The 12,812-nt window shown below is 57.1% G+C and overlaps 1 protein-coding gene across 3 annotated transcripts in view; it reads right to left on the bottom strand.

The window, feature by feature from the left end:
- Positions 1-3,592: 3,592 nt before the first annotated feature.
- The window catches only part of TOP3B (DNA topoisomerase III beta), a 24,105-nt gene continuing 14,885 nt past the window's right edge, over positions 3,593-12,812 (bottom strand). For all 3 annotated transcript variants that reach the window (XM_046024438.1, XM_046024440.1, XM_046024439.1), the window contains exons 10-19: positions 12,062-12,152; positions 10,178-10,332; positions 9,924-10,029; positions 9,085-9,231; positions 8,766-8,939; positions 7,390-7,518; positions 6,715-6,864; positions 6,244-6,344; positions 5,208-5,409; positions 3,593-4,150 (exon numbers count right to left, since the gene is read on the bottom strand). In XM_046024438.1, the coding sequence (XP_045880394.1) occupies positions 3,669-4,150; positions 5,208-5,409; positions 6,244-6,344; positions 6,715-6,864; positions 7,390-7,518; positions 8,766-8,939; positions 9,085-9,231; positions 9,924-10,029; positions 10,178-10,332; positions 12,062-12,152 (1,737 nt within the window). In that variant the 3' untranslated portion in view covers positions 3,593-3,668. The remainder of the gene's footprint in view (positions 4,151-5,207; positions 5,410-6,243; positions 6,345-6,714; positions 6,865-7,389; positions 7,519-8,765; positions 8,940-9,084; positions 9,232-9,923; positions 10,030-10,177; positions 10,333-12,061; positions 12,153-12,812) is intronic.

The raw sequence follows: 12,812 nt of genomic DNA, 5'->3' as shown, positions 1-12,812 counted from the left end.
ACTGGGATCATGACCTGAGCTGAAGGCAGCTGCTTAACGACTGAGCCACCCAGGTGCCCCATAGATAGATAAATAAAATAAGATAGATAAATAAGATAGATAAATCAATCTTTAAAATAAAGTTAGATGATGTGACACCTACATTCTGTCTGCAACCCTGGTTCTCCTTTGCCATCTAACACACATTCCAGGTAGAAGATGAAGACCTGGACATCTTTGGAGGGGGCATATTTCTTCCACCATAGAGGCCCATGAAAACATTTTGTTTTCATAGAAGAAATAAATGAATTTTGAGATCAAAGGAAATGTTTTAACATACAGTATTAATATAGTCATCTTTATATTAATGCAGTTGTATGGTATAATTAAAAACACTACAAACATTTTTATGGAAGGAGGGCCCTCTAAAGCCGTACTGCAGCCCCACCTCCTTGACCTTCAGGCCCACATATGGGGCTCTGTCCTTCCCAGGAATCACCGTCTCCAGGATGCTTCACTAACAGGAGGGGTTTAGGGAAGCAAGGAACCTTGGAGAACTAGCAGTTGGCTGATGTGAAAGGAAACCATTTCCGGTAGAGGCAAGCCTGGAAGGCAGGGAGTATTTAGGCAGAGAAAGCAGGATGGGAGAGGGGCGCTGGCTCATGTCATTCTCCAACTTACACCTTCTTAGATCCTATAACCCCCTGTCAGTGTGATGACCCCAAGCAAGGCTTGAGGTTACTTCTTATGACTTGTCCTACCTTGGACATGTTCCTTAGCTCATGTGAGCCTGTTTCCTTATCAGGAAAATGGGGACCGTAGCAACCAAGCTATCTCACGGGGTCATTATAAGACCCTGCATCAGTGTTTCTCAAAGTCTGTCTAGACTGCCGGCATCAGGATGACTATGGGGTGAAGTTTGAGAACCAGGGCACAGGTGAAGTGGTACTTGGCACAGGCCCTCCTGCACGGTGAAATGGGGTGCCTGTGAAAGCTGGGGTCCCTGCGGGCCTCCTTAGCGAGGGCCTACATTAGATTCTTTGAAGCACTGATTGCATTCAGTGTTGGTGGCTTAGAGAAAACAGCAAAGTGAGGCACTGCCACTTGGCCTGGAGTTGGCCCTTTAGGGGAACTAGGCCAAGGCGTTGCCTGTGACAACCCCTCCCCTTGTGAATTCCATCACGCCTCAGCTTCTGGCTCTTGGCTTTCACCTTCGTGAAAGGAATCTTTCCATGTCACCCACCCCACCCAGCCACTGCCTTCAAGCTCTGCCTCTTACTGGGCTGCGCCCCTGGTGGAGGTGAGCAGACCACACGGAGCTCCCGAAGTGTTCAGCCTGGGTTTTCCTACTGTCTCTGCCCTCTTTGACAACCCCTTCCTTGTCCCCACAGGTCCATTATTTGGAAACCCCACCCCACCCCAAACCCTCTGCTCCCCCTGACAGGACCACAGGCGTCTGCGGGTGGTCACACCTACCTCCTCCTATCTTCCTGCCCCGCCCCTTCTCACTTTGCCAGACCCATTGTAGACATGGGTTTTCGAACCATCAGCCATGCTGTGACCTTGGAAAGAAGGGACAAACCCTCACCCCTGACTTTCGGGACTCCCACTTGGCTTCCCATTGCTGGCAGTGCTGCCTTCTCCAAGGGGGCCTGCGGAGCATCTTGGTCGCTGGTAACTGCAGGTCTGCGGTGGCTTCTCCCATCTAGCAGCCCTGGAAGGCGTGCCGCACTCGACTGAGCAAATGCACAGGAGGCACGTAGTGGCGATGCGCACCAGAGTCTCGAAGTGACAGGGATGGGTGTTGTCCAGGGCAATTCAGCGGCACAACCAGGCTCTGTTTCCATGAGTCATGCTCGAAGGCCTAGTCCAAAGGAGTTCTGCCCCCTGCTCCCCCAGAGCAGGTCAGCCTGAAGCTACAGACCTCCTTGACCTCAAGGGCAGAAGGTGCAGTCCTAAGGAGCACAGAAGGCTGTTCTAGCCAGAGTGGGCCTCGACTCTTCCTGTCCTCCTGGCTCTGCAGCCACGCTGGAAGAGTTGTATGCTGTTGGATGATATGAGATGACGGGACCCAAAAGGTAGACTCCAGCTTCGAATGCTAAGGAGATTCACACACAAGGGACAGTTGCAGAGAAAAATGAACAAATCCTTTATGATTAGCCCTGCTTGGGGCTGAAATCTCAGTGCAGGATCCTGGTGAGGAATACGTAGTTTGGGTTTAAAGCCTAAGGTACAGTCTCTGCCCTACCGCAAGCCCTTCTGGCCATCCACCTGGGCTGTGTGTGTGTGTGTGTGTGTGTGTGTGTGTGTGTGTGTGTCAGAGAGAGATCCCAGAGCAGAATGGAGTTGGGTCACCCTCCCATGGAGAAGGCCCTGGGTCCACTCGATATGTGATGGCCTGGCAGAGCAGCCATAGCCCTGTGCCAGGGACACTATCTACTAGCAGATGTGGCCTTGCTCGTGCCCCCCCGAGTCCGGTCCTAGCAAGAGGGTAGGTGGGGAGGAACACAAGCATTCCGAGCATCCCCCCCTTCCTCTGGGATACCATCCCACCCAGCAGCTTCCGGGGAGTCTGCCCTCAGGTCACGTCATCTCCCCGGCTCACTGCATATTTTCTGAGTTTCTAGAGTTCTTTCACAGTGTTCCTGGGACACCTGGGTTGTTCGCTGGGGCCTCCCAAAAGAGGGAGCCTGGAGGGTGCGGCGCTGGCTTGTAATGCTGGGCCATCACAAGTTTATTGACGGAAGCTCTTCCCAGAGCCTTGTACATTGCAGTGTGGACTGTGAGCTTGCTGCCCAGATAGGAAGTCCACATGCAAAATGTCCCTGACCTGTCCCTCACAGGGGTGTAGTACCATAATGCTTGGAAAGCTGTTCTATCTACCACCTCTCCGCAGGGGCTGGAGCAGTAAAGGGGCGCGAGAAGGATGGCAGGTGCGGCACAGCTCACAGGGTGGTTTGGCTGATGGGTTCTTTCCTAAATCAGACACGCAGATGGCTTCTGCCGGGTCCCTTTGGTTCAGCACAGCACCCCCACCCAGCTCCTCCTAGGAAGTGGCTGGCCTGCCTCTGTCTGGGACAATAAGGGCTCATGGGAGAGCAGGAATCAGGACGGGCCCTGAGAGGCCACAAGGGTTGCGCGCACCACACATAGGCCTGCTCAGAGCCACCCTCTGACCCCAAACAGTGGGCTGTGGGGATGGCCAAGGTCTGGTGAGGACTTCTTTCAGCCCTGCCTCCTTCCACAGGTGGCCCTCCTATGACATCTGCCTGGGAGGACAAGCAGTTGGGGCCCTTCTTTCTTCCTTGCCTTGCAGGGAATGCCTCCTGCAAGGAGAGGACACCTCCTACTTGTGCACACAGCTACCATGTGTTCCTGCATGTACTGAAGTAAGATGTGAGCCTCGGACTGGGCTCGATTCCCCTTTCCACACTCGGTGGCCTCCCTATGGGCAGCACCAGGCTGTGGGCAGAGCAAGGGTACTCAGGAGGAGTGTGCAGAATGGAGGGAGAGCTGGGGCAAGGATGCTAGGAAGGGCAAGGAGGAGATGGGCAGGGAGGACCCCATAATCCTCCGGCGCCAGTGAAAGGTCCTGAGCCGCTTGCTCTGGAGAAGAACAAAATGCATTTTAATGATTTCTGCAGCCCACAGGACACCCATGTGGGGCCTGGCGAAGGATGGCAAGGCCATCACACAAAGTAGGCGGCTAGGGCTGACATCTTGTCCTTGGGCCGCCTGGCGCTGGGCTTGCCAGGGGGCCGCCGGCCCCGGGCCCGCCCTCGGCCCTGCCTCCTCCCTGGGCCGCCGCGGTGCATGGGGTGGCAGGAGGCTGCATGCTTCAGCTCCACAAGCTCCTGGAAGATGGGGTCACAGAAGACACAGCCCGTGTGCTGTGTCTCGTCGCCCGGGAGTGGGGACTTGGCCTTGTTGAAGTCCACGGCGAGCAGTGCGGCCTCGCAGGTGCTGCAGGTGTCAGCGGACACGCGCACACGGTAGGCGTTCTCGAAGCAGTGTGCCACCACATTGCACTTGTTGCATGCCACCTTCCACTTGGGGCCCGAGGTGGGGTCCAGCACCAGCACGCCACCCTCACAGCCCACGCACTGGCCGATGCCCAGCATGCTCAGCGAGTGCTGGCACGTGGGGTGTGTGCACTCGTTGCAGCCCATGCCTGGTGGGGGGGAGGGCAGTCCATGATGCACACCCCCATCTCCTGCCCCCTCCCCTCCAGGGGCCTCTTCCCAGGGTCTCACGGTCCGGAACCCTCATCCCAGCAAGAAGTGTTCCTCTCGGCCTTGTTTACGCTGGCTCTGGGTGCCCCTGCTGCCACTGCCCCTGCTTCTCTGCTTCTCTAAAACCTCCTCAACCTTCAAGAGCCAACCCTCCGTCATTTCTAGAAGGCCTTCCTGGTGGCCTCCAGCCGGGTTCACCCACCCCCCTTAGTTTTGCTTCCACAGCTCATTCCAAGCTCCAGCCAAGTGGCCCTTATGCCTCCAGATTACACAGGGCCGTTGGCCTCCCTGGAAGCTGCTGGAGGGCAGGGAAGGGCCTCGGTGATGCCAGCAGCTCAAATGCAGACTGTCCCTGCCACACAGGTGAGGACCGAGTCAGGAGGCCCGAGTCAGGAGTCCACACAGGAACTGAGACCCCTGAGGACTCCCAGGCCCCCAGGTGAAGGTGGATAGATGCCTCTCACTGTGCCTCATTCCTGTCTATGGCATGAGGTGATGACACAAGGGCTGCGTGTGGTGTAAAGGACAGCATAGCCAAGGATGAGCATGCTAGGCCCTGGGCCCCCTCTAGACTCTCGGTCCCACCTGGACACATGCTCTCCTTTCTCCAGTAATAACCGTGAGGAGACAGAACAGTGGTAGACAATGACTGAGAGCACACCCCCTTGCCAGGAGGGGTCCCCCAGCCGGCTGCATCCTCTCACTTGCGAGGGAGCACAGCACGCCTGCTGCCCAGATCCCGAACGAGCTGACTATAGTTGCCCAGTCGACTCTGACTGGCATGGAGAGAGGCAGACAGCTGGGCCACCGCAGCAGGGCCCAAATCCACCCCAGGTCTCCTACCCCTACACTGGTGTGGGGGCTGGGGCAGGGCCCCTCGGAGACCAGCATGGTGTGGGGCCGGGGCGGGGCCCAAAGAGGCACTATGCACACCCAGGGGGACAGGCCAGCCTGTCTCTGGAGGGAGTGGCTGAGGCCCAGAGACACGGCACTCACCTTTCTTCATGTCTCGGAAGGGCGGGTGGTTGGAGCAATAGGGGCACAATGGATAGCTCTTGCCCCGAGAGCCCGATGACCACAGGACCAGTTCGAAGTCATCCAGCGGGCACCGGAGCTCCTTGTAGAGCTTGATGGTGCCGTTCTGGGGGAGCGTGTAGGTCTCATCACAGTGTGAGCAGTGCAGGCGGCTCGGCTTGGCCTGAGGTAACACCGGGGAGGGGGTTAGGGGTCACTGAGGCCACCCAACTTTCCTGCCCACCCTCATTCTCATGATAGCAAAGTAACCGGTAACATGTAATCCACAATGCATATAACATGTAATTTCTAACATAGGACACACAACACAGAATATGCAACATGTAACAAGTCATGCACAATGTAATATGTGATACGGAAAATGTAACATGTGATACATAACACACGATATGTCATATGTATGATACATATCACACATACATTGTGTCACATATATGTCATATATATCACACATATGTTGTGTAGAGAATATGTAGGTACTACGTGGTACATAGCACCAACATGTAATGTGTAACACGACAGTATACTTCTGTATGTAACAGAATGCAGACACGTAATATGCGTGTCATGTGTAATAGGTAACAGGTCACATATAACACAAAATGTGGAATGTGTTGCCAGGCAACAACCTCTCAGGCAAGGACCCCTGGCTACGAGTCTCAGTACACTTGCTGCACGCATGAAGAAAGGCAGTTCTACATCCCCTGCGTGTACACGAGTACCCAGGACAGCAAATAATGTTTTGTTAGGGAAAACCAGACAATGTGTTTAAGTGGCCTCACAGTGTACATGTTGCTGGGGTCAGGGGACACTGTGGGTATCTGTGGGCAAGGCCGCAGTAGGCCTCTCATGCTTGTGTGACAACCAGGACCAAGACCGTTACTCCTGCAGAACTGAAGATAAAGCAGAGGCTTCCATAGGTGGCAAGACTTGACCAAGTCTATGCCTGCTGGAGCCGGAGGACAGAAGGGAGGCCACAGCCCTTCACCCCGCTTACCTGGATGTACTTCATAAACCGGTGGCACTTCCCACAGCGGGACAGGGGCTTGCCTGTGGCCGCCAGGGGTGAAAAAGACACCTCCATCAGCTCGTCCATGCCTGGGGGCAAGCAGCGCAGGGAAGAGTCACATCCTCTGGGCCCAGCAGCCCACCTTCACCTCAGACAGGCAGGCAGAGGGGAGGTCCCCATGAGTGGGCCAGGACCTGAGTGCGTGCGTCTCAATCCCTGAGGGTGCGGAGGTCACAGAAGGGCAGAGCTGCCGCCTCACTGGTCGGTCACCTGAGCCAGTGGCTCGTGTGCGGTGGTGAGATGCCTGTGCTTTAACCCCAATGATGATGATGGCCTGGCAGTGAGGCGCCACTGCCTTGTCCTCCCAACGGAGCCCCAGAGTCTGGACCCCAGATCTGGACACCAGTCCCACACAGCCATGGTGGCCTTGACCCAGGTGTAGGGAAGAGGGGGCCTCACCGGCGATAGAGTCCACGAAGTAGTGGAACTTCCTCTTGAAGACGTCCAGTGTGTGGCCCAGGACCTGGCGGTAGTCAGCCTTGCCCTGGGCGATCAGGTTCAGCTGCTTTTCGACTGCACTGCGGATGGTGGGGAGCACCAGCTCTGCATCTGCAAGGTGCGGCAGTGGGGAGGGGTCAGGTATCACTGCGAGCACTCACATCAAGGGGTCATGGCCGCCCCCACCAGCTCAGCCTGGAGTCCCGTGACCCCAGGCCCTTCCTCATCTCCTACCCAGAAAATCTTGTGTGGAGTGACCAGGGACATCCTGTCTCTGGGACAGTGTCAGTTCCTGGGAGTCCTGGGGCCAGGCCTGTGCCCTACCATCTCTCCTGGTCTCCTTGGAATCTCTTGGGGACAGAGCAGACAGCTCTGCAAGGAGGACCCGGGTCCAGCTGGTCTGTGGGGAAGCACCCCTTGCACCTCCCCTTTTGGAACCTTTGCACTTGTCCATCCATCCATCAACAACATGGAGCACCCTGCTGGGAAATGTCCTCTGGTGGGGGCTGGTGTAGTACCCTTGCAGTGGGAGGTAGGGCCCTCCCACAGGGCCACAGTCCATCAGAGACCACGGGCCAAGAAATGCAGTGTCACAGTCCGGGCGGAAGCCAGGGAGCCACAGCCGGCCTGACTCACCAATCTTGTAGTAGCCATGCACCAGGACGATGCCCAGGTTGGTGGGCTTGAGCCGGCGCCCACTCTCCACAGTGACATAGTTGCGCTGACAGATGTTGTTGATGTGCACGGGGATGCTGGCATCCGTCCCTGCAATACACAGCAAGGCTCTGGGGTTCCTCAGCTTGCCTCCATCACGCTATAGGCTCCCTGTCTGCACCCACCCCCCATGGGGCCCCCGGTTCTCAGCCCCTTCCCTCCCCGGTTTCCGGCCAGCACTGTGTGGGACACCAAGTGTGTGTTTCAAGAATGGTCTCGTGAATCCAAAGATGGTTCTCCCAGTGCCAGCGCTGGGGGCTTAATCCCTGTCTACAGACAATAGAGGCTCACAGAGGTTAAGGAACTCTGCCAATGTCATGGGAGCTCATTCCACCTGTCCCTCACACCTGGGAAAGGTGACCACCTCGGGCTCTCCAACCTTGATTCTAAGATACCTGAGCCTTCTGGAACCAGGGCTCAAGACCCCTGAACACAGAGGAACTCTTAGGCTTGCTGCCAGATCGTGCCCTCTGAAACCTGCTCAGGATCGCCCACTTTCTGGCTCCTAGGTACCTCATGATCAGTTTCCGGAGTGGGACCTCTCCTGGAGACTTCAAAGTCACCTGGCACTGCCAGATGCTGCCCTTACGGCTCCACCGTGCTGAGGAATCTCTTTAGATGGTGCTCAGAGGCTAACGGGATCACACTTGAAGGATAATGCTGGGACTGGGGTCTGACTCCCATGCATTCTTGCCACTGCTGGAGGGGAGAGCCTCTTCACATAGCCCTGGGGGGCCCCAGTCAACAGGGCTGCCTTTGGCCACTGCCTGGTTCAGAAGGTCAGAAGAGCCCTCTCCGTGGACACAAACTCATTTTGGTCATGGGGTCTAAGGAGCCATGGATTTGTCAATGGGGAAGGACAGAGGATGCTGGGGGAGCAGCACCCACACCCCACAGCCTCTGTACCTGAGAACCTGGGGCAGGACCCATAGCGGGCACCCAGGCCCCTGGGAAGAAGCAGGCGTGCAGCTCTCCAGCTGAGGCCTCCACTGTCCCCAGAGCCCCAGCCTCAGGTGGGACGTCACCCATCATAATTGTTGGTGACAGAGCAGAAGCCAGGTACAACAACTGGGATGTTTGCGGCCCTCCAGAGCCTGGTCGGCTGTGGGGCACATCAGGGACCAGGCAGCTCCCATCGGAGTGAACACTGCCTGAGGAGCTGGCCACACCCTGGGCCCCAATTACCAGGTGCTGGGCACGGAGGGGTCACCGAGCAGCTCTGGAAGCACCATCTCCTGGCCCATGGTCCCAGGATGGGGACCCTCGGGCCCAGGGCCCGGGCGGACAGGTGCACCCACCGATGCCATGCTTCTCCATGAGTGTGATGAGCTCAGCCTCAGTCAGGTAGTCCGGCGGGCTCGTCTGTTTCTCCAGCATCTTTATCTCGCTCACAGGAAAGGTGTCGCCCCTCTGGCAAGTGGGCAGGCTCTCCTCCAGAGGCACGCTCTGCCAGGGCATGATCTCCGTGAAGCCTGGGGACACAAGATGCGACCACTCAGGGTCCTGCCCAGGCAGCCCAGGCCCGAGACACTGGGCCTCCCTCTCCCGGAATGATGGAGAACATTCTGTTAGTCTGTGGAGGTGTGGGAGGAGCCACAGTGGGATGCACAGCTGTACCTGGAGAGATGACGGTTTTGCCCGTGCAGGTGAAGTGCTCGGGCCCAATTCTGAAGGCGATGGTGCTCTGGAGGTACTTGCAGTCGTAGCTCACCGTGGCGATGAAGTGTCTGGTGATGTACTCGTACAGCCGCCATGCCTCGCCCCCTGCAACACACACGGAAGCTTGTCACTGGCCAGGGACTGGTTCTAGGACTCCCCCCAACACACAGCTCTCCCTTAGGCAGCAGGGCCCTGGCTGTCGGCACAGGATGGCAGGGCTGGCCTGCACCAACGCTCGAGAGAGGAGGAGGAAACACAGGAAGAGAAAGTGACTAAGTGACTCTCCCGGCTGAGGCGGTTCCTTCACAGCTCGGGCGCCCACATTCTACCCCCGCACTGACGTGGGACTGCTCTTCAGGGCCTGGCCGGTCCGCAGCAAGGGACTTGCCACCATCACTTCAAACTCGGGCTGTGCACAGTGGCCAGTCTCTACGGGTACAGTTCTCCCCTTCCCTGCCTCCTCCCAGGACACAGGCCACCAGCACCGCCTTGGCTGGTGGGGCCCTAGCACTCTCTGTCTTGGTCCTGGCCTGTTCTGTCCTGGCCCATCTGTATCCCTCTCCTGCTCCTGCCTCCTGCCAGCGGCCACTGCAGTCCTGTCCTGTCTCACAGCCACAGAACACAACTCTCAGGGGACCCCCTCTGCCACAGCCAGGGGCAGGTGAGGAAGGCGGGAGGGAGCCCCCACATTGCCAACAGGGCCTGACACCGTCCAAAGGTGCCATGTGACAGTAGCTTCCCACCCAGAAGCCTGGAGTGGGTATGTGTGCGTGTGTGGTGGGGGGAGTGTCCAATACCTAATTCGGCCTCAGTGGCAGACCTCATGGGGGTGATGGGGGGATGGTCACCAGCATCGTGGCCCTTCCGTGGCCGGTTGATACCTTCTGCTAACAAGCGCTTTACCTGAGGTAGAGAAGACAAGGTGGTGTGTGAGTCTGGACACAGCCGTCCTCCCACGGGGAGGGAGCCAGCACCAGTCCCAGGTTTGGCCAAAGCGCCTGGACTGGGTCCCCAGACCCTGGCAACAAGCGTGCCCAGTGGCTCTGCTCACTGTGTCGGCCCAGTAGGGGTGGTTGGCCTGCTGCCGCAGAGGGCCCTTCAGGTCGAAGTTCTCGGGGTAGTGGGTGGTCTCGGTCCGCGGGTAGCTGATGTAGCCTTGTGTGTAGAGCCGCTCGGCGGTCTGCATGGCATGCTGCGGCCCCATGCCTGCAAGAGGGCAGGCTCAGCTAGACTGGAGTGCCGGGGATGGCCAGGCCCCTGCCCATGGGCCTGGGCACTCGGGCTCCCCATCCAAGGCGGCCAGGGCTTCCTGGTAGGTGAGGATGGCTCCAAGTGGGCACCGCAAGCACATGGAGCTACTGGCCATGCATGTGCCTGGGCAGCATTCTCCGAGGCCAAGGTCCTGAACCTGTGAAGTGGACCCAGGACAGGAACCCTCCACAGTCCCACCCTCATGACATGGGCTATGCCGATTCAATGTAGGCTCCAGAGTGCTGATCTCACACACTCCATGGAGCACCTGGGGTCTGCTTCGGGGTTGCCTGATGTCCCACTGTGACAGCAGAATTAGCAATCACCCCCCCCCCATTCTGAGCCACCTGGGTATTTCTGTCCTCAAGGCACTCCGGAACCACCGAGGGATGGCTTATCCTCCTGCTTCTCCCTGACCAGCAGATGTTGGCCCTCAGCTGCCGGTCACTTGGTGTCATCACTGCCCTGAGGATCCCTAAAGGTGCTACTCTGCAAGGACACTGTCCAGGTTCCCCAGGCTGCAGAGGCTACCAATGCCTTGAGGCCAACAGCTGTCAGAGAAGGCTGACTTTCCAGTCCCAACCCCTTCTCACTACCATGGAAATGAATCTCAGAGAGGTTACATCAACACTGGTCGCATTTGTCCGTGCAGGAGGTGGGTCCGGAGCGCCAGCCTCCCACTCGTGGCATCTCCCCCTACACCAGGGAAGTTGCTCGGGGTTGCTAGTGCCAGGATGCCCCTGTCGGGTGGTGGCACTCACTGCCTCCACTCTTGTGAGGGTGCACCATCTCAGTCATGTCATTCTCAGAACAAGCTAGCCCCCGCGATGGCCATGACGGCCGCCCTGGGTTCCTGTGAGGAAATCGAGGCTCCTGGACAAGAAAGAAAGTAGCCAAGCTGAGATGGCACCAGAGTTTGGGTCCAGAGCTGGAACTCCATCGTCTAATGCCTCTGAGGGGACTCCGTTGAGCCAGTGACACACGAGGGCTTGCCCTGCAGGGGGTTCCTAACCATGGGATTCCACGTGTTCAACCCAGGCAGCAGCTGAGGAGATGTTTAGTAATACAAAATGGTCTGAGTTTTCCCCACATAAATTCAAAGAAGCTGTTGAATATTAACCAACAATCCTCTGAGATGGGATTCTCTTGCGTGTTAGTTTGTTATTAGTTATTTTCACTCTGCAATTTAGGAGAAATGAATTCTGCATTCAGATTCCCACTAAGCCTCACAGGATATAGCAGGTGGGCTGTTCCTTGACACAAGTGAGCATGGAGCGGGGGCGGGGGGGGCACTCGGCTCAGGTGAACACGCAGCGAGGGGCCTCAGCACTGGTGAGCACAGAGTGAGGGGCCTCAGCATGGGTGAGCACACAGAGAGGGGCCTGGGGGGCACTTGGCACAGGTGAGCACAAAGAGAGGGGCCTAGCATGGGTGAGCACAGAGTGAGGAGTTGGGGGCACTCGGCACAGGTAAGCACAGAGTGAGGGGCCTCCGCAGGGGTAGGTAAGGACAGTGGGGGACAGGGGGGCACTCAGCACAGGTGAGCGTAGAGGGAGAGTGCCGGTAGTAGTGGCAAGAGCATCAGCACTGGCCCCCATCCCCAGGTGCTGCACCAGGGCTGAACCTGAGCCATGGGCCTGTCCCAAGAAGTCTTTTGTGGGCTTTGAGGAACACCCCTACATACCCAGAGAAGAGCTTGCTACTCGCAGCATCTCCACAGTGTTTAGGGCGAGGGGCCGCTGCTTGGCCTTCTCTTTCCTGCTTGTGGCCTCCACCTAGAAGACAGCACAGTCAGGGATTCTGGTGGCAGGGGAAGGATGCTGTAATAGAGAATCTGGGTGTGTGGGCAAAGGGTCTGGTTTCATTCACTTGGTCTCTCTGCTTCTCAATTTCACTCTTTACAGTGGTCTTAAGACTTGAATATTTATTTAGGCCCAGAAAGGGAAAAAGAAAAAAAATTCTTTTCTAGAGAATTTCTAGGGAAAGAGAAAACTTGGACTAATAGCAAAGAGCCAAGAGAAGGGGTTGCAAACTCAAAATCCTCCAGGAGCCAGTGGCAGCCAGGCGGCCTGGCCATGGGGATGGCAGGTGAGGCCTGGGCCAGGCCACGGAGCTCGGGCCCACCCCAGGGGCAGCTGCTCGCCCCTGGCTGCCCCCGAACATCCCACAAGGGCCTACTGGCATTGCCTCATCTTCCAGTTCGTCAACAAAAGCTGCAAATCAGGACTTTTATGTGAAATCTTGTAATTTTCCAATTTTGGTAACTATTTTGAAATACTTGTAAACACCATGCAGTTTAAAGAAAATACCGGTCAGCTTCAAAGTCTGGGCTGAGCAGCTGTCAGAAAAGAGGGCTCTGTGTTGTCTGAGGCAAAAACAATCCAAACAACTCAAGTCCAGTGCCCTGCCCCTCCCAATCCTATGGAGACCCAGCC

This window comes from Meles meles, chromosome 12 (assembly GCF_922984935.1).
Source record: "Meles meles chromosome 12, mMelMel3.1 paternal haplotype, whole genome shotgun sequence".
Classification (NCBI taxonomy): domain Eukaryota; kingdom Metazoa; phylum Chordata; class Mammalia; order Carnivora; family Mustelidae; genus Meles; species Meles meles.
Note: the sequence above shows the minus strand (reverse complement) of the source record. Positions and strands in the feature narration are given on the sequence as shown.